Below are 19,916 nucleotides of genomic sequence, written 5' to 3'. Positions count from 1 at the left end.
CATTAAAGTTCTGAATATTTCAATGGTGTCAAATATGTGTTTTCGTCCTCAGATGGTGTCCTGGACTTGTCCACCAAGAAGAACCAGAATGCAGGGAGCCTGAAAACCTTCCCCAGCTTCTCTGTTGCCTCCGGGGTCAAAGGGTAAGACACATCAACTCTTTTTTTTCATATATATATATGGTAAAGCTCCAATAAGACCCTTGAATATTTTCATAAAAGATTCATCAAGTGAAGAGCAGCAAAATAGTCCGCTGCTGGGCATCAGCACCTCAGGGAGCAAGTCCAACCGCCAAACAGATGGAAGATGTGCTACTTTGGCTGGAACCATGCTCCAGAGTTATCTACCAGATATTTATGTTTTATACTCTGTATATCCCAACTTCATACCTTTTTCCGGTTCTTTTCACAAGTTTGACTCACTTGAAATGTTTCAACTGCTACCAACCAGATTCCCTTCTTAGAGGTTCAGACTGTGAAGGTTTGGTTCCTTTGTATTTAAATCTCCACAGTATTGGAAAGGGTAAAAACCATGGAGGAATACTTCCTGTAGACAGGGGTTAAAGAGTCATATCTTTATATTAATCTGGGAAGTTTTCCACTGCAAAGCAAGAAACAACCTCTTGCTTTGACTTTGAGATGATGGACTGTGTGAACAGCTCAGTGAAGGTCTACAGGTCATGAAAATGCCTTCGCTGGCTGAGGTGTTCACTTCGATCTCTGTGAATTCTTCCTCGAGCAAACTTCCAACGATTCCCACCTTTCATGTTTTATTGGTTTTGCTCAGCTGTTCAATACCTGAGCTGCCGTCCATCCTTTGGCTGTGGCTGTGAAGGTATTTATAATTCAGCCCCCCCCATCCACCCTCCCAAAAATGTGGGGGCTCTGAATTACTTCTTGTGTTTATTGGTGTTGCACGGAGTTGCAGCTCGATCATTTATTGACACGTGAGAACTTTACCTTGAAGTCATGTTTGAATCAGTTACAGTCACATGTGGTTGTGGTGTCAAGAGGGAATCAGCGCTAACTGCTGCCACATTTGATCTGGAGGCCAAAGACGGCCAAGCACAGGATGCGGTCTTGAAAGTCTGGGGTATTGCATATTAAATAACAAGAGATGATTTGTCCTGGTAAAAAAAAATGGCTGACGACTAAATACAAAACTTAACAAAACTAGTTTGTGATTAAAGGAGCAGAAAAAATTATGAGCTTTGTTGAATTGTTCGAGTTTATTGCCCATTGGGTCTAATGTTCACTGTTGTGGCTCCTGTACCCATTAAAGGGGAGGTTCACTTTTTAGGACATTTGGCCTCATTTCAGTTTACCCAGGGTGCTCCCAGTCACTGAAGACAGTTTTAGACTCATCTGGTCTGGTCCTTCTACCAATGCTATCTGCAATGCTAATGCTAGCATGAGCCTGTCATTTAAATACCACCTTCCTCGCTCCACAGCACATTCCAGGTTATTGAAGTAAAACTACAGAACATCAATTTAACTGTGTATGTTGATAGAATCATTATGGATAGAAACCTTTTCATACATCATGTTTCTTTTTGAGGGACTAACCTCAGATTACAAGCGTAATTTTACCTTTCCTCTCGTAGGCAGTAATGGGCTCACACTCCAGCTGCGGCGGACTGATATGCAGTGATTGCAGTCAGGAAGTAGTAGCGTAAATGTAGCCTACACTTTGTTTACATCACACTAGTCGGAAGAGATGCTAACTAGTTGGTATTTTATTTTATTCCACAATGGCTACTGTTGACACAGAAAGTGATGCATCTGATTATGAAGGTGAGTTTTCAAGAACTAGCTGTATCCTGGGATAGCGACTCTCGTGACCCAGTGACACCAGTCCCAGTCTGTATCACCGAACATGAGGACCTTGCTCACCTTCTAAACAAGGGAGATCTAGAAAGTACAACTCAAAGATGCCAACAAACCATGCCAGGCCTACTCATCAATGGCTGAGAAATAAATTCAGGAAGTAACGTCAGTAGCATATCAGTCTGCCGCAGCTGTAACCAGCAAATTTTCAAAATAAGCTTTAAACAAATATGAGATTTTGATTTATATTTGATTCTAGCAAAATGTTTTTCCTGCTCCTCAGTGTGAGCCTGTTTGTGGGTCCCGCTTTATGGCAGGTGAAGTATCTGCTTTTGAAATCAAAATGAAAAGCTTTACACCCCACAGGGGAGGAGTCAGATTCCAGCCACAGGGCTCAGCCGAAGGCCCCGACAGCCCAGAGGCCCTGAGTTCTAATGAACAGATCATGAAATATTTACTATGAGAGGAGATGGAGCCTACAGCTCCACCCCCACCACCACCAAATCATCATCCACCTCAGGTTAGTGTGTAGAATACAGGTGACTGGCCAAATATCCAGAGGTCTGTTCTGGCCACATCGGCTCTGACACTTATTTTAAAAGTCAGGTATCTGTTGGGATGGTTGTGTTCAATTATTCTGGTTAATGCCTGTCTGGGTTTGGTAGAAGACTTCACACAATACAGGAAGTAACTGGTTTGAAGGGTTAGCCCCACAGGAGGGCTGCAACATTCAGAGGAGATGCAGGCCTGTCACTGCAGGCAGGAGCCATTAAATCACCCAGAGCAGATCGAAGCGAAGTAAAATCTGGTCAACTGGACGTAAGTTTATCTTGAAGACGTTTCACCTCTCATCCGAGAGGCTTCTTCAGTTCTAGTGAAGAGTGTGGAAACTCCAGCTTATAAACCTATGTGGGAGTGGTCAGTGCTATTGTGGTGGAAACGACCCTCCTGAGACTCACCTGGCCTCCCCAAACGACAGTCGTTGTGCGGTGTCAGGGAGTTTCAGGGGTGGTCGTTAGGGAGTTTCACCGACCACTCAGATGCTAATGGGCTGTGCTGGCAGCAGCCGTTCCACATGGGTCTTTCAGCTGAGCTCTTTGGGGAAGCTTTGAAAGGACTTGGTTGTAAATAGGAGAAAGGAAATGTCGCAGTCCACCTCCTCTGTTCAAAGATGGTTTCTCTATCTTGACGTGGATGGCTTCTTTAACTCCTCTTTCAAACCATCTGTCCTCTCTGTCGAGGATTTGGACATGGTCGTCCTGGAAGGAGTGGCTTTCCTCCTTGAGGTGGAGGAAAACCGCTGAGTCCTGTCCTCCAGAGTTGGCTCTTCTATGTTGGGCCATGCGCTTGTTGAGGGGCTGTTTGGTTTCCCCTATGTAGAGATCCGTGCAGGCCTCACTGCATCTGACAGCGTATACCAGATTGCTACGTATACAGATGGCCCTGACTTCCTTCAGTGGACCCTCCCCCACCCATTGGTTCCGATACGTTGATGACACCTGGGTGAAGATCAAGGTTCAGGAGGTACAACCGTTTACAGCACACATCAACTCTGTAGAAGACAACATCAAGTTCACCAGAGAGGATGTGAAAGACAACCATCTGCCCTTTTTGGACTGCGACGTCTACGTTCAAGAGGACAGGAGCCTGAGGGTGGATGTGTACAGGAAACCCACCCACACTGACCAATACTTGCTTTTTGACTCTCACCATCCTCTGGTGCACAAGTTAGGTGTCATCAGGATGCTGCAACACCGAGCGGAGACCATCCCCACCAGCGTCCAAGGCCGGAAAAAAGAACAGCAGCATCTGAAAAGAGCACTTAAAACTTGTGGCTTCCCAGACTGGACCTTTGTAAAATCCTCTTCCAGGTCCAGAAAGGAGGAGAGCTCAAGGAGGAGGGAAGATGAAGAAGGCAGGAGAAAAAACATAGTGATCCCCTATGTGGCAGGGGTTTCTGAGAAATTAAGGAGAATCTATAACAAGCACCGCATCCCTGTGTCTTTGAAACCAGACAACACTCTGAGACAAAGACTGGTTCACCCCAAAGATCCCACCCCTCACAGCCACAAAAGCAATCTGGTATATGCTGTCAGATGCAGTGAGTCCTGCACGGATCTCTACATAGGGGAAACCAAACAGCCCCTCAACAAACGCATGGCCCAACATAGAAGAGCCAACTCTGGAGGACAGGACTCAGCGGTTTTCCTCCACCTCAAGGAGGAAAGCCACTCCTTCCAGGACGACCATGTCCAAATCCTCGACAGAGAGGACAGATGGTTTGAAAGAGGAGTGAAAGAAGCCATCCACGTCAAGATAGAGAAACCATCTTTGAACAGAGGAGGTGGACTGCGACATTTCCTTTCACCTATTTACAACCAAGTCCTTTCAAAGCTTCCCCAAAGAGCTCAGCTGAAAGACCCATGTGGAACGGCTGCTGCCAGCACAGCCCATTAGCATCTGAGTGGTCGGTGAAACTCCCTAACGACCACCCCTGAAACTCCCTGACACCTCACAACCACTGTCATTTGGGGAGGCCAGGTGAGTCTGGGGAGGGTCGTTTCCACCACAATAGCACTGACCACTCCCACACAGGTTTATAAGCTGGAGTTTCCACACTCTTCACTAGAACTGAAGAAGCCTCTCGGATGAGAGGTGAAATGTCTTCAAGATAAACTTACGTCCAGTTGACCAGATTTTACTTCGCTTCGATCTACGATGACCTGGATGAATGAGAACCTACACAGACACCCAGAGCAGCGACGCTGACCACGGCGTCACATGAGTCCGCCTGTCACATGTTTCACGTAAATCACAAGTTACATAAGCACATGCAGCAAAGACTACACATACACATCTAACACACATACACATACACATCCAACACACATACACATCCAACACACATACACATCCAACACACATTACACATACACATCCAACACACATTACACATACACATCCAACACACATTACACATACTCACCCAACACACATGCACATCCAACACACATTACACATACACATCCAACACACATACACATGCACATCAACACACATTACACATACACATCCAACACACATACACATGCACATCAACACACATTACACATACACACCCAACACACGTACACATACACATCCAACACATATTACACATCCACATCAAACACACATTAAACATACACATCCAACACACATTACACATACACATCCAACACACATACACATGCACATCAACACACATTACACATACACACCCAACACACGTACACATACACATCCAACACATATTACACATCCACATCAAACACACATTACACATACACACCCAACACACGTACACATACACATCCAACACATATTACACATCCACATCAAACACACATTAAACATACACACCCAACACACATTACACATACACATCCAACACACATACACATACACATCCAGCACACATACACATCCAGCACACATTCACATACACATCCAACACACATACACATACACATCCAGCACACATACACGTGCACAACCAACACACATACACATACACATTCAACACACATACACATCCAACACACATACAAATCCAGCACACATACACACCCAACACACATACACATCCAACACACATTACACGTACATACCCAACACGCATACACATCCAACACACATTACACATCCAACACACATACACATACACATCCAGCACACATACACATACACATCCAACACACATACACATACACATCCAGCACACATACACATACACTTCCAACACACATACACATACACAGCCAACACACATACAGGTACACACCCAACACACATACACATACACATCTAACACACATACACATACACATCCAACACACATACACATCCAGCACACATACACACCCAACACACATACACATCCAACACACATTACACATACACACCCAACACATATACACATCCAACACACATACACATACACAGCCAGCACACATACAGGTACACACCCAACACACATATAGGTACACATCCAACACACATTACACATCCAACACACATACAGGTACACATCCAACACACATTCACATACACATCCAACACACATTACACATACACATCAAGCACAAATACACATTCACATCCAACACACATATACATACACAGCCAGCGCACATACAGGTACACACCCAGCACACATACACATTCACATCCAAATCACATACACATACACATCCAACACACATACACATACACATCCAACACACACACACATACACATCCAACACACTACACATACACATCTTACACACATACACATACACATCCAACACACACTACACATACACATCCAACACACACACACACATACACATCCAAGACACTACACATACACATCTTACACACATACACATACACATCCAACACAAACTACACATACACATCCAACACACACACACACCCAACACAAATACACATCCAACACACATACACATACACATCCAACACACTACACATACACATCTTACACACATACACATACACATCCAACACACACTACACATACACATCCAACACACACACATCCAACACAAATACACATCCAACACACATACACATACACATCCAAAACACACGACACATACACATCCAACACACATACTCCTCCAACACACAAACACATCCAACACACATACACATCAGACACACATACAGGTACATATCCAACACACATACACATACACATCCAACACACATTACACATACACATCAAGCACACATACACAGACACATCCAACACACATTACACATACAAATCCAACACACATAAAGGTACACAACCAACACACATACACATACACAGCCAGCACACATACAGGTACACACCCAGCACTCATACACATTCACATCCAAATCACATACACATATACATCCAACACACATACACATTCACATCCAACACACATACACAATCACATCCAACACACATACACATCCAACACACATACACATACACATCCAACACACATAAACATACACATCAAACACATACATGTACACATCCAACACACATACACATACACATCCAACACACATACACATCCAACAAAAATACACATCCAACACACATACACATACACATCCAACACACATACACATCCAACACACATACACATCCAACACACATAAACATACACATCCAACACACATAAACATACACATCCAACACACATACATGTACACATCCAACACACATACACTTACACATCCAACACACATTCACATCCAACACACATACACATCCCACACACATACACATCCAAAACACATAAAAATACACATCCAACACACATACATGTACACATCCAACACACATACACATACACATCCAACACACATTCACATCCAACACACATACACATCCAACACACATACACATCCAACACACATACACATTCAACACATATACACATTCACATCCAACACACACTACACATACACATCCAACACACTATACATAAACATCCAACACACATACACATCCAACACACATACACATACACATCCAACACACATACACATACACATCCAACACACATACAGGTACACAACCAACACACATACACGTGCACACCCAACAAACATACACATACACATCCAACACACATACACATCCAACACACATACACACCCAACACACATACACATACACATCAAACACACATTACACATACAAATCCAACACACATAAAGGTACACAACCAACACACATACACATACACATCCAACACATATACAGGTACACAACCAACACACATACAGGTACACATCCAACACACATACACGTGCACACCCAACAAACATACACATACACATCCAACACACATACACATCCAACACACATACACATCCAACACACATACAGGTACACACCCAACACACATACACATACACATCAAACACATATTACACATACACATCCAACACACATACACATACACATCCAACACACATACAGGTACACATCCAACACACATACAGGTACACAACCAACACACATACACATACACATCCAACACACATTACACATACACATCCAACACATATACACATCCAACACACATACAGGTACACATCCAACTCACATACACATACACATCCAACACACATACAGGTACACACCCAACACACATGCAGGTACACACCCAACACACATGCACATACACATCAAACACATATTACACACACACATCCAACATACATACACATACACATCCAACACACATACAGGTACACCCCCAACACACATGCAGGTACACACCCAACACACATACACACACACATCCAACACACATACACATACACATCCAACACACATACAGGTACACCCTCAACACACATGCAGGTACACACCCAACACACATACACACACACATCCAACACACATACACATACACATCCAACACACATACAGGTACACATCCAACACACATTAAAAGTACACATCCAACACACATACAGGTACACATCCAACACACATTACACATACACATCCAACGCACATTACACATACACATCCAACACACATTACACATACACATCCAACGCACATTACACATACACATCCAACACATTACACATACACATCCAACACACATTACACATACACATCCAACACACATACACATACACATCCAACACACATTACACATACACATCCAAATCACATTACACGTACACATCCAACACACATACAGGTACACACCCAACACACATACAGTTACACATCCAACACACACACACATACACATCCAACACACATTACACATACACATCCAACACACATACATGTACACACCCAACACACATTACACAAACACATCCATCACACAATACACACATTCATCACACCATTTACAGACATGCTTGTCACAATTGTCTTTCATATTATTTTTATTTGTTGGAGCTGAAGAATCTACATAGTTACTGTACCACAGACACACAAGGCAAATAATGGCACAATGATGACATAATTTGAGTTTTCTATATTCTGAGGCTTTGGAAGAAATTAATATATTGACTGAATTCAATTGGCTCACAGTTTTAACTTTAACACCATTTAATTTTTTTTCTGTCTGTTAGAGCCAACAACAACAACAACAACAACAACAACAACAACAACAACATATCAGGAATATAGGCTTTTATCTGATAGTGGCACTGTCAAAGGACATACATTCCGAAAGGGTAAGAAGACTTTTTTACTGGAACCTTCATCACAAAGGCAACTGTGAAGTATTTTAGAGGATGAACAACCTACATGAGTTGCAGAAGCAGACAGCTTGCATCAGTCAAGGATTTAGAATGTGGGGAAACACAAAGGCTCCAGAGAAGAAGAGGAGTTACTAACATGTATGAGGACAGGAGGCTCTGGCTCCCATTCTACTGTTAGAACTCTAGGAACCAGCAGGAACCCTGCATCCTGGGAGTGAAGGGTTCTAGCTGGATCATAGGGGACTAGGAGCTCTGTCTGATATGAAGGAGCCTGATTGTTAAGGACTTTGATGGTAGAAGAAGAATTTTAAATTCTATTCTAAATCTAACAGGGAGCCATACAGAGAAGCCAGTCCAGGAGAGACCTGATCTCTGCTACCAGTTCTAGTCAACATGGGCAGCAGCGTTCTGGACCAGCTGGAGAGTTTTTAGGGACCTGTTAGTCCAGCCTGGTCGGAGGGAGGTGCAGTGATCCAGCCTGGAAGTGACAAAAGCAGGGACTAGTTTTTCTGCATCTTCTTGAGCCAGGATGTGTCTGATCTTAGCGATGGTACGTAGATGGAAGAAGGCGTCCTGGAGATTTGTTGAATGTGGGAGTTAAAGGATCCTGGTCAAAGAGAACTCCTAGGTTCCTACGGCGGTGCTGGGGGCCAGGGTGGTGCCATCCAGGGTACCTGTCTCATCAGATCAGGTGGTCCTCAGGTGTTTGGGCCCAGCACAAGAACTTCAGTTGATCAGAGTTTAATAAAGGAAATGATGGTCCTCCATGTTTCCTGTCCTTCAGACAGGCCTCCAGTTCAGTCAGCTGGTTTGTTCCATGTGGATCATTGATGAGTTCAGCTGTGTGTCGTCTGCATAGCAGTGAACATTAATGGAGTGTTTCCTGATCATGTGACCTAGAGGAAGCAGGTACAGGGTAAAGAGGACTGGTCCAAGCACAGACCCTTGTGGAACACCTGAACTGACTGTAGTGGTCTCAGAGGAACCATCATTAACTAGTACCAACTGAGATGACCTAGTAAATATGACCTGAACCAGTTTAGTGTGGTTCCTTTCATACCAGTAACAGGTTCCAGTCTCTGTAGAAGGATATGGTGGTCAATGGTATCAGACCAGCACAGAGACCAGTCCCTCATCTGGTACCAGTAGGAGGTCACTGGTACCTTTGATTAGTTCTGTTTCTGTGCTAGGATGAACCTGGAACCTGATTGAATCCTCCAATCAGCTGTTGCTGTGGAGAAGTCACAGAGCTGTTTAGCAGCTGCTTTCTCCAGAACCTTGGAGAGAAAAGGAAGATGTGATGTTGTTCTGTAGTTGGTAGAACTTCTGGATCAAGAGTCATTTTTGAGAAGGGGTTTAACCCTTTAAATCACAGCATACCATCAGCAGTACAGGAAGTAAACAACTTCAGTATTCGACAGTTTCTAAATGGCATACAACAACATATCTGGTTGTGTTACTTCTTTTGAAACCTGATCGTCTAATGATTAATTTGCACCCAATCACGATGAATAAAGTTAGGAGCTGTGTTACAATGTTGCTAATCAGATAGCATGTGAAAGAAAATACCTACATCCCAACGTTGTCCTCCCGATGTCGTCATCGCCCAAATTTTGAAACAGGCTGCTTTTCAATAAGTCACTAAGTGTCCATAGATGTGGAATATCAAAGGATTTTCTCCAGTGTTGTGTTTTTCCAATGTAATTTATGTTTTATCTGAACATTTGGATAGTGCAGCGCCTGGATCGTCTAAACTACAATTCCCTTTCACGTCATACGTATTCATTTAGTCCACACGACATGACTTGGCATGGGATCTTTCTTTGTGGCGTTTGCATGTTCTCCCTGTGCCTGCGTGGGTTCTTTCCAGTACTACAGCTTCTTCCCACCGTCCAAAGACATGCAACTGGGGACTAGGCTGATTGGATACTCTAAATCGACCGTAGGTATGAATGTGAGAGCCAATGGTTGTCTGTCTATATGTGTTGGCACTGCCATGGACTGGTGACCTGTCTTGGGTGTACCCTGCTTCTCGCCCGAAATCCACTGGGATAGGCTCCAGCCCCCCCCCCCCCCCACACACACACACACACACACACACACACTACCCTTAACAGGAATAAGCAAAAGAAAATGGATGGATGGACATGACTTGCTTAGTCATGAAGTCCTGCTGAATCCAACGACATCCCCCACTAGCCAATTAGTGCCTGGGTTGTGGAGCTACAGCACTGAAACGCCAATCAGGCCCCTGTATACAGATCGGACCACTCGTCATTTGATAGACCCTTATGCCAGCCTATGGGATTTTTTTTTCTGGTGATGACTCATTATTTATTTAGTGAATAAACAGATGAAAAAATGGTACCTTGCATGACGGTATCACGTTTGGTAGGCAACAACAACTTAACTGCAGACTCGCCATGTGTAAAGTTAGTGTGGCTGCGCAAAACAGTTTTGTAGTCGTAGATGCCAGTGAAGCCAGAGAGCTAAAGAAAAGATGGCCAGTAAGTGATTTTTGGCAGGGGAAGTGGCTGAAATGGTGCTTCAGTGGTCCGACACGGACACTCAGACACTTGGACAACCGTCAACTGTGAAGACATTGAGCCGTTTTTGCAGGAGTGGACCCAGACATGGTGCTATTGTACCAGATGCGTGTTCATGTACAAACAATGAAATACTGGCATGCTATCGTTTACTTCTCTTTATTTATGCCAGCCAGTCAGCAGCCTGATTTTGGAGGAATGTGTGAATTAGCTGCGTGGGAGGGGGGGCGTTTATCTACTCTAAGTCCCAGTGTATGAGTGGGATAGAGGCTTGAACAGCCTCACAAAAGCCTCAGTTATTGTTGTCAGTCATATTCAATTTCAATTCAGAATACAGAACAATTCATGAAAACTTTTACAGTGATTAGATAGTTTTTTGATGTTGTTGATAATGATTTGCTCTGTTGTTCTCTATTTGTTCTATTATTGCTATATAATTTTATTGTTGTACTACGAGCTGTCTGCATGCTCCGGCGAATTTTAAAAAAAACAAAAAACCATTGACCTTTAACCTTTTGACCTTTGTTATCCCATCCCAAAATGATCAAAATATACAAATCCTATGTAAGGCTGCATCCTGCCAGTGTTAGGGTTGATTAGATACCAAGATTGTGTTAGGCAAAGGGATCTTATGTTTTTGTGTTTGGGTTGTGAGATGTCCTTTTGGAGTCTCCAAATAGGACCTAAAGACAACACCTAGGACTTGGTGTGCCAAACACTGTATACAGGTCATTTTTTGACATTTGACTTGAGATTTGGACTCTATGAAGTCAGCACCTGGGACTGTGGACGAGTGATGGCTGTTCACCGCTCGAAGGTCATGGACCTAGTTTTTAATGTCAACATTCAGAAAGAGTAGTTGGACATAACTAAAACCATTTATTCTAACCACTCTATCTCCTTGTCATTAAATCACAGCATCAAACAGACACTTCTGTAAGACACCTGAGAATGTTACCTTTCCAAAGACACCAAGCACATCTCCGTATCTTGAACTATGTGGCAGCTGTGAAACACTGAAAAATGCAGTGATCCTTATGGGGTTTTAATTCCTGCCACTTTAAAGGACTGTGGGACGGAACCAGATACCAGCGCCACATTGATCATATCTAAGAGGGAGGGACTAACGAGGGGAGAGAGTCTTTGAGCAGCTTAGTTGGGATGGGGTCTAGGAGACAGGTGGAGGTTTAGAGGAGGACATTATTGAACTGAGCTCATGAAGGCTGATGGGAGAAAAACTATCCAAGTGTGTGTCTGGTGCCTCTAAGGGTTCTGGGTTCTAGGAGCCATGTTGTCAGCTGATGGCAGGAGAAGAAGTTTCTCTCTAATCAGGAGAATTTTGTCATTAAAGAAGTCCATGAACTCTTTGCTGCCCAGGGAAACAGGACTACTTGGTTCAGTAGAGCTGTGGCTCTCTGTCAGTCTGGCTCCAGGACTGAAGAGGAACCTGGGTTGTTCTTGTGTTCCTCTGTTAGTGCTGAGTAGTCGTCTGCTCTGGTTCTACCAAGGGCTTTCTTCTAGGTTCTGAGGCCATCTTGCCAGACTACATGTGACTCCTCCAGTTTGGAGCAGCACCATCTTCTCTCCAGTTTCTGGTTTCTTGTTGAAGCTGTCAGGTTCCAGAACCGTACCAAGGTGCTTGTTTCTTGGATTCATAGTTTTCTGTTTTAGTGGGCCAGTAGAGTCCAGACTTGTTGCTAAGGTGCTGCTGCTCTATGATAAAATGATCAGTTTGGGAGGGACTAAGGTGGACAACAGCGCCCTCTGTTACAGTGGGACATGACACTGAATTTAGCACCAATGGAACCACTTCCTTAAATCCAGGTGTAAAAACATCTGGAAACTACAGTTTTAATAAAATAGTGTTAGCATTATTCCTTTGGTAAAAGGTAATTAAGATTGAGTCAAAATCCGTCTGCCTGTGTTGAAAAAAGGAGCTGACCTTTCAAACTGTAATGTTGTGTTGCTCCCCTGTTACTGCTTCTCTCCATTAGCCTCAGTAGAGGAATGGAGCTGTTCAGGGGAAAGCCATTATTTCTCCTGTTGTCTCAGTGAGAATGTCCCTCTCTTATGTATATTATGTCTTTCTTTGATTGCTACACATTACATCCTCAGATCCACCATTAGTCTGGCTCAGCATCCCTGATGTCCATGCTTCTCATGGCACAACATTAGCAAGTAGACTTCCAAGCCTCTTGTTAACCCCGCATTGTTGACAACAAGCCTCTGACCACCCATTGCGATAATCTCTCTCCAAGCTCCTGCTGAGGACTCCCCACATTGCTGCAGCCCACCAAAACGTCCTCAGAGAAATACAGTATTTCCCTCAAGTTCACGCTCCCCTATGGACTCCACTGACTTGACACACTCTTCTTTATTATGAACCCTAAGACCTACTGATTTTTTTTAAAGAGCCTTTTCACTGTTGCTATGGTTACTCAGCAGCTGGAACACTGGCTGCAGTAATTTAAGTGGAGGCACCTCAATCGGAGACAAAAAAGTTAAAATGCAATGTTCATCATTGCTGATTTTAACAGCTTCATTTATTCCACAAGTAAAAATTTAATGTTTTAGTTAATCATGATATTGTCACAACCAGGCATGACCAGTCACAACCATAAAAATCACTCCAACTACGGAGGAAACAAGAACTCAAAATAAAAAGCATAAACAACAAAAAAAACCTCCTAAATAACAGAAGGTACTAAGTTATGTAAAGGTAAGGAAACAAAAGATCACTCCTTGCTGAGGAAACAAAAAGCTTTGAAAACGTTAACTAAAGACTGGTCTAAGATAGCAAAACTGAGAGCAAAAAATCTCTCACTTAGAGGAAGGAAAACACAAAACACCAATCAAGGCTGTGGCGAGGGCCGTCGTCAAAGGGCTGGGGTGAACACATGAACGACACACTCTGGAACAGGACAAAGGGAGATGCAGACAATATACAGTATAGACACAGGGTAATGGGGAACAGTTGGAAACCCTTAGCATGTAAAGACCACTTGGGTCCATCTGTAGCCTAGAGCCCTTCCACTGGGGGGAACTTGTCTTTCTTGTCTTTGCTTTGCTGGGAAATGTGGTCCATGTCATTTATTCATTGGGTGTTGTTCCCTGGTGACTTTGGGTTGATGGAGTGCGCCGCTGTGCGGTACTTAGGGAGGATAGGATGCGCGCACCGAAGGGGGGGAGAAAAAAAATGTGATGTCACACGCCGACCTGGAGTGAAGCTCGCGCTGTCGAGGCTGCCAAGTACCGGTGGATTTACCTGACCTTCCCTTTGGATTATTTTCTTTTCCTTTGGAGTATTTTGGGGTTTTTTGGATTACCACCATTGCGGATTTATCCCTCCGTGGAAGCTGCTGGGACGGGGATCGACAGACTTGTCAAACGTCGGACAGTGCGTCATGAGTGTGCACACCGAACTCTGGGGAAAAGTGGGGTTGTGGGGAAACATGGGCATGGTTGTTACGCACCAATTGTAAATAAATCCGGTGATTATTGATAAAACTTTGAGCAGCTTCCTTATCTTGAAGAATAAAAAAGAAAAAAATGTGTTCGGATCATCAAGTGTTGAACAAATGAAAGCATTAGGATTGTTCAGTGTCTCTGTCATGACACCAATCCAGTTTTGTCCAGAGTTTCTCCTTTTGCAGTTGAGGGGGAAGGTGTAACAGCAGGTGGGGAACAGAAGGATGCAGGGCCTGAAACTATCACCTGCTCAAATGTGGTGTGTGATTCCTGGTAGACAATCTGCCTTTTAACCAAAATACTGATGCAGTAGGAACCTGATCACATCTATCAGACAAAGAAGCTCCACCCCAATACTCTCCTGTCCCGACACATCTGCACCGCCATCCGGTCCCCCCGCTGCGCCAAAACTCTTTTACACTCCAGGACATATCACACACCTCCACCTGAGAAATGCAGTCACACTATTTCCACTTCACTAACTGTATCTATTGCTGCAACTGTAACCTATTAAAGTAGTGGTAAAGTATTGCTACAAGTGTATTCTATTCCTGCAGCTGGTACTACTGTAGTGGTAATCTTTAACTACCACTATGATCTATTTCTGTAGTGATAAATGAGTAAGCAATTACTGCAGCTGTAATCTATTACTGTATCAGTAATCCATAACTGCAAGTGTAAACTGTTACTGTTTCTATCCATCCATCCATTTTCTGCCACTTATCCTGTTAAGGGTGGTGGGGGTGGAGCCTATCCCAGCAGCCTTCCCCCTGGACAGGTCACCAGTCCATGGCAGGGCCAACACATAGAGACAGACAACCATTGGCTCTCCCAGCCACGCCTATGGTCAATTTAGAGTCTGGATTAACCTGGTCCCCTCTTGATGTCTTTGGACTGTGGAGGAAGCTGGAGTACCAGAGAGAACCCAGCAGGAACAGGGAGAACATGGAGACTCACCCAGAAAGACCCCGTGCTGCAGCCGGGGCTCCACCCACAACCTTCTTGCTGGGGGCCACAGTGAGGACCACTGCTCCACGGTTCTGCCCTACTACTGCTTCCACCTCATTAATACTTTTTGAAATCAATAAATATATCCTGTGGCAGGGTCCATTCAAGCCAGCATTTTGTAATTGGATTTTTCTCTAGAATGCCAAACATTGTGGAACGCCTCGACTGAGGCTCTTGAATGGAGGGTTGATGATTGGAGTGTGAGTATGCAGGGGTGGAGATTCAGGGTGGGGGTCATATCTGTGGTTCTTCTGATGAGCCTATAGGTAGGAAGATGAAACTGATTGTCGTGGCACACATGTTTGATGGTGGGAGGAAGCGAGGACAAAACAGGGGTGGGGCAACTGGGTCTGTAGCAAAGACCTGCTAGCTGTTAGTCAATGGTGTTAGCCACCATTCTGTCCGGGCGGTATAGAGTAGATAGGGGTCCTGGGGAGAGGTCACAAGAACTGAAAAATGCAAAATGGAGAGGGATTAGTGGTAGGTATCTAAGTGGGGTCAGGTGACTCAGGCGGTTGAATAACGGCACCTCCCACATTTGGGTAGAGGGATAAGGGGCATGGTCTTGGTCCTGAGGTTTATTTAGAATAACTTCATTAATCTGACTCTGAGCATCACCTCATGGACGAATAATCATAGAATGTGAAGTACACTCTAAGAACTCTAACTAAAGAACTAGTTTTTGTTCTTTAGTGAACTCATGATTTTGTCTTTTGTCTTCCATTCAGACGTTCCATGAAGGTGGACCAGGCTCTGCCGGAGGTGGATGAGGATGACAGCCTGCTGCAGAGAAGCTTGCAGGATGAACTGAGGGAGAACTACATCATCTCCAACTCCTTCAAGCCTCCATTGGCTCGCTCACTGCGCATCAAGGAGGAACTGCTCAGCCAGAAGCACCGTCTTCTGGGTCAGCCTGCTGCTCTCTCATTGGCCAATCTAGAGTCAGCTGGCTTACTCAATCATGGCCAGTCCCACTCTGTGATCGGCCAGAAGGGCTCTTCTTCTTTCTGGGGGAGTAAGGTCCACCTTGACAGCCTGATGAAATTAAAGCAGACCAGCGGAGCTCTTGGGGGGGCCCTCAGTGACCTCAAAGATCTGCCAACATTCCTGGAGAACCAACACCACAACCACCATGGCGCCTTCTCCTTTAAGAGTGCCCTCCACCATCACCACCACAATCAGGTCTCCAAGGCCCAGCACAACGAAGGCAAGAGAGACCAGGGTCACTCGCCTCCTGTTGACCTGAAGATCCCCCAAGTTCGGGGCATGGATCTCTCCTGGGACTCTCATGCCTCTGAGTTATATGGTTATGGTGCTCTAGGGGTGGGAGGAGGCGGGCATGGGGAGAATACGTTGAGTCGAAAGCTGAGAGCGATCCTGCCCAAGCAGAACCGCAGAGGAGGTAGCCTTGGAAGCCTGCTGGATGGGGCCACTGACTACTGGAGTGCGGATTTGGACCACTCCACTTCTGGGCCAGCTTATTCAACCTCTGATGTTGAAGGGGACCCAAACTCCAAGCAGCCAAGGAAGAAGAGGGGCCGTTATCGCCAGTACAACAGCGAGATCCTGGAGGAGGCCATTGCAGTGGTGATGAGCGGAAAGATGAGTGTGTCCAAGGCCCAGAACATGTACGGGATCCCGCACAGCACCCTGGAGTACAAGGTGAAGGAGCGCATGGGAACCCTGAAGAACCCCCCAAAGAAGAAGCTCAAGCTGATGATGAAGATGGAAGCTGGTGGCCAGGATTTCCCTGTGGAGTCAGAGAACACACCTACTGCTACCCCTCGAGATGATGGCCCGCCGCTGGTAGCTGCTGAGCTCAAAGACAATGTGAAAGAAGAGATTGATGACAATTTCAAACCAATTGATTAAACGACTAACACATGTAAACCTCAGTCAAACGACAAAAGTAATTTGCAAATGGATGGGGCTTTATTTGTGCCAATTTACTTTGCAGTATCTGGGTGAGCACAAATGCAGGGATAATATGAGGATTGAAAAAAAAAACTGGAAAGAAATAACTAATCGGATGGTTTTTAGCAAGACATCGTCACTTGAGTGATGGTGAACAAGCATTTGTTTAGGTTTTATATCCTGGGCTTAACAAATGTAGATAAAGACAAGAGTTAATGACAATGAAATTTCCTTAAGCATGCTGATAATCCCCAGCCCAAAAACCCACCCTCCTCTTTTCTGAACTTGACGCTCTGAAACATCACTGCTTGCTCATAAAAGCAGTTTGGGCTTTGGACCATTCCAATTGGAGGAGAAGATAAGGGGTGTGCTGAATATTAACCCCTTAAAAAAACTGAGAAATTAATGTCTTGTACCTCTCCCCTCATTGGAGTGCTAGCTGAAAATTGGTAAGTGTGAACTACATTTGAAGCCACCTGTAATCATGCCATCAATATTATTCACCAGGGTTCTGAATCAAGACCCCTTTGCCAGGTAGCCATGATGCTGAAACTGCAAAACTTTCCTTTCCTCCTTAAAACTAGTCTACTTATTTCTGTGTGGACGAAAGCAACATTAACCCGTCCTTTTTGAACGAGAAACGACACACTAAAGTCATTCAGGGATGCATGTTTGTAAGTTTCGTGGATACTACTGACTTCTAGAATCAACTCTTTTCCTTTGTCTTTATCTTTCCATTTGATTTACTTTGCTTTCTTTTGCACTACACTTTGGGTCTGGTGCTTACAGACCAGGTTACCTCGGCATTGTTGCCCTTGCATCATGCACTTATTATGGTCTGTCTCTGAAGCCCAGTCGCACCCTCGCAATGGGTCAGAGGTGCCTCCATCGCCTCTGCATGATGGTCCATAATCAGATCCAGTAAATTCTTCAACTCTCTTTTTGTGCCAAGGGACATGTTGATGGTTGATCTGATTATGGATCAGCCATTTTTTAAGGTGGAGCGCTACCTCGTCGACCTCCATCAGTGTCTCACTGCTGATCCTGGAATGCCAGAGCTGCCATGACCCTCAAAATGGTGACCAAAGTGAGCTCATCCTCTCATCTTGGGGGCCTTTTAGGATCAGAATGTGAAACTCTGCTGCTATCTCGTTGATTATCTATCTGCTAGCTTTTTAGCTAGTTTACGCTTGTCTTAGCTGACAACAATATATCACCGATGTTTATTTGTTTTCTCCTTTTCTAACAAAACTAAGCAGAAGTGGCTTAGCTAATGACATTATCCATCACATTTCAAAGACCATTTTAAAGGCAGTTTACGAAGACAGTGTACATTTATAGAGGGATGCACACTTTGGGGTGGTGGGTGGGAGATATGCAGTGGGGAGGGTTAGCTGATAGAGGTGAGGGAGGGAAAAGGCAGATTTAATATATTATAAATTATTATCTGATAAAAGCCAATCTGTGATTCTGGAAGATTTCTTTTCTGCTCGTTTTGAACTCAGGGTAACTGAGACGGATGATGTGGGTTTCAAATACGTTTGGACCTATCTTTGAAAGACAGGAGGACAAGACACACCTCACATTATTGTTGCTGGAGAAAATATAGCAGCTCCATGTCTGAGAGAGCTACAAATGAATCATGACAAAAACACTGATGTTTGCTTTGGGATTAAACTTCTGAAATAGCACTTTTCAAAAATAAGAGAAACAAAAAGAGAAGGAAAGGAAGCTATCTGAGTTTGTACATGTAGTGTAGCTCTTCTCTGGGGGATTTGGATCTGGGAGCAACGAGGAGGCCAGCCAGGTGGAAAAGGAAAAAAGCTTTAGTGAATTGTGACTTTCAGAATGCCGCAGCTTGGACTTAACACTTTTTGCCTCT

General features: G+C 44.2%; 1 protein-coding gene across 2 annotated transcripts in view; it reads left to right on the top strand.

Annotated features, from left to right (window-relative positions):
- The window catches only part of lcor (ligand dependent nuclear receptor corepressor), an 87,640-nt gene extending 68,267 nt beyond the window's left edge, over positions 1 to 19,373 (top strand). For both annotated transcript variants that reach the window (XM_086212475.1, XM_086212476.1), the window contains exons 6-7: positions 53 to 143; positions 16,849 to 19,373. In XM_086212475.1, coding sequence (XP_086068601.1) covers positions 53 to 143; positions 16,849 to 17,992 — 1,235 coding nt within the window. In that variant the 3' untranslated portion in view covers positions 17,993 to 19,373. The remainder of the gene's footprint in view (positions 1 to 52; positions 144 to 16,848) is intronic.
- The last annotated feature ends 543 nt before the right edge of the window (positions 19,374 to 19,916 follow it).

This window comes from Aulostomus chinensis, chromosome 8 (assembly GCF_037954235.1).
Source record: "Aulostomus chinensis isolate RoL2024-O1b breed Wild chromosome 8, RoL_Achi_v1.0, whole genome shotgun sequence".
Classification (NCBI taxonomy): Eukaryota; Metazoa; Chordata; class Actinopteri; order Syngnathiformes; family Aulostomidae; genus Aulostomus; species Aulostomus chinensis.
Note: the sequence above shows the minus strand (reverse complement) of the source record. Positions and strands in the feature narration are given on the sequence as shown.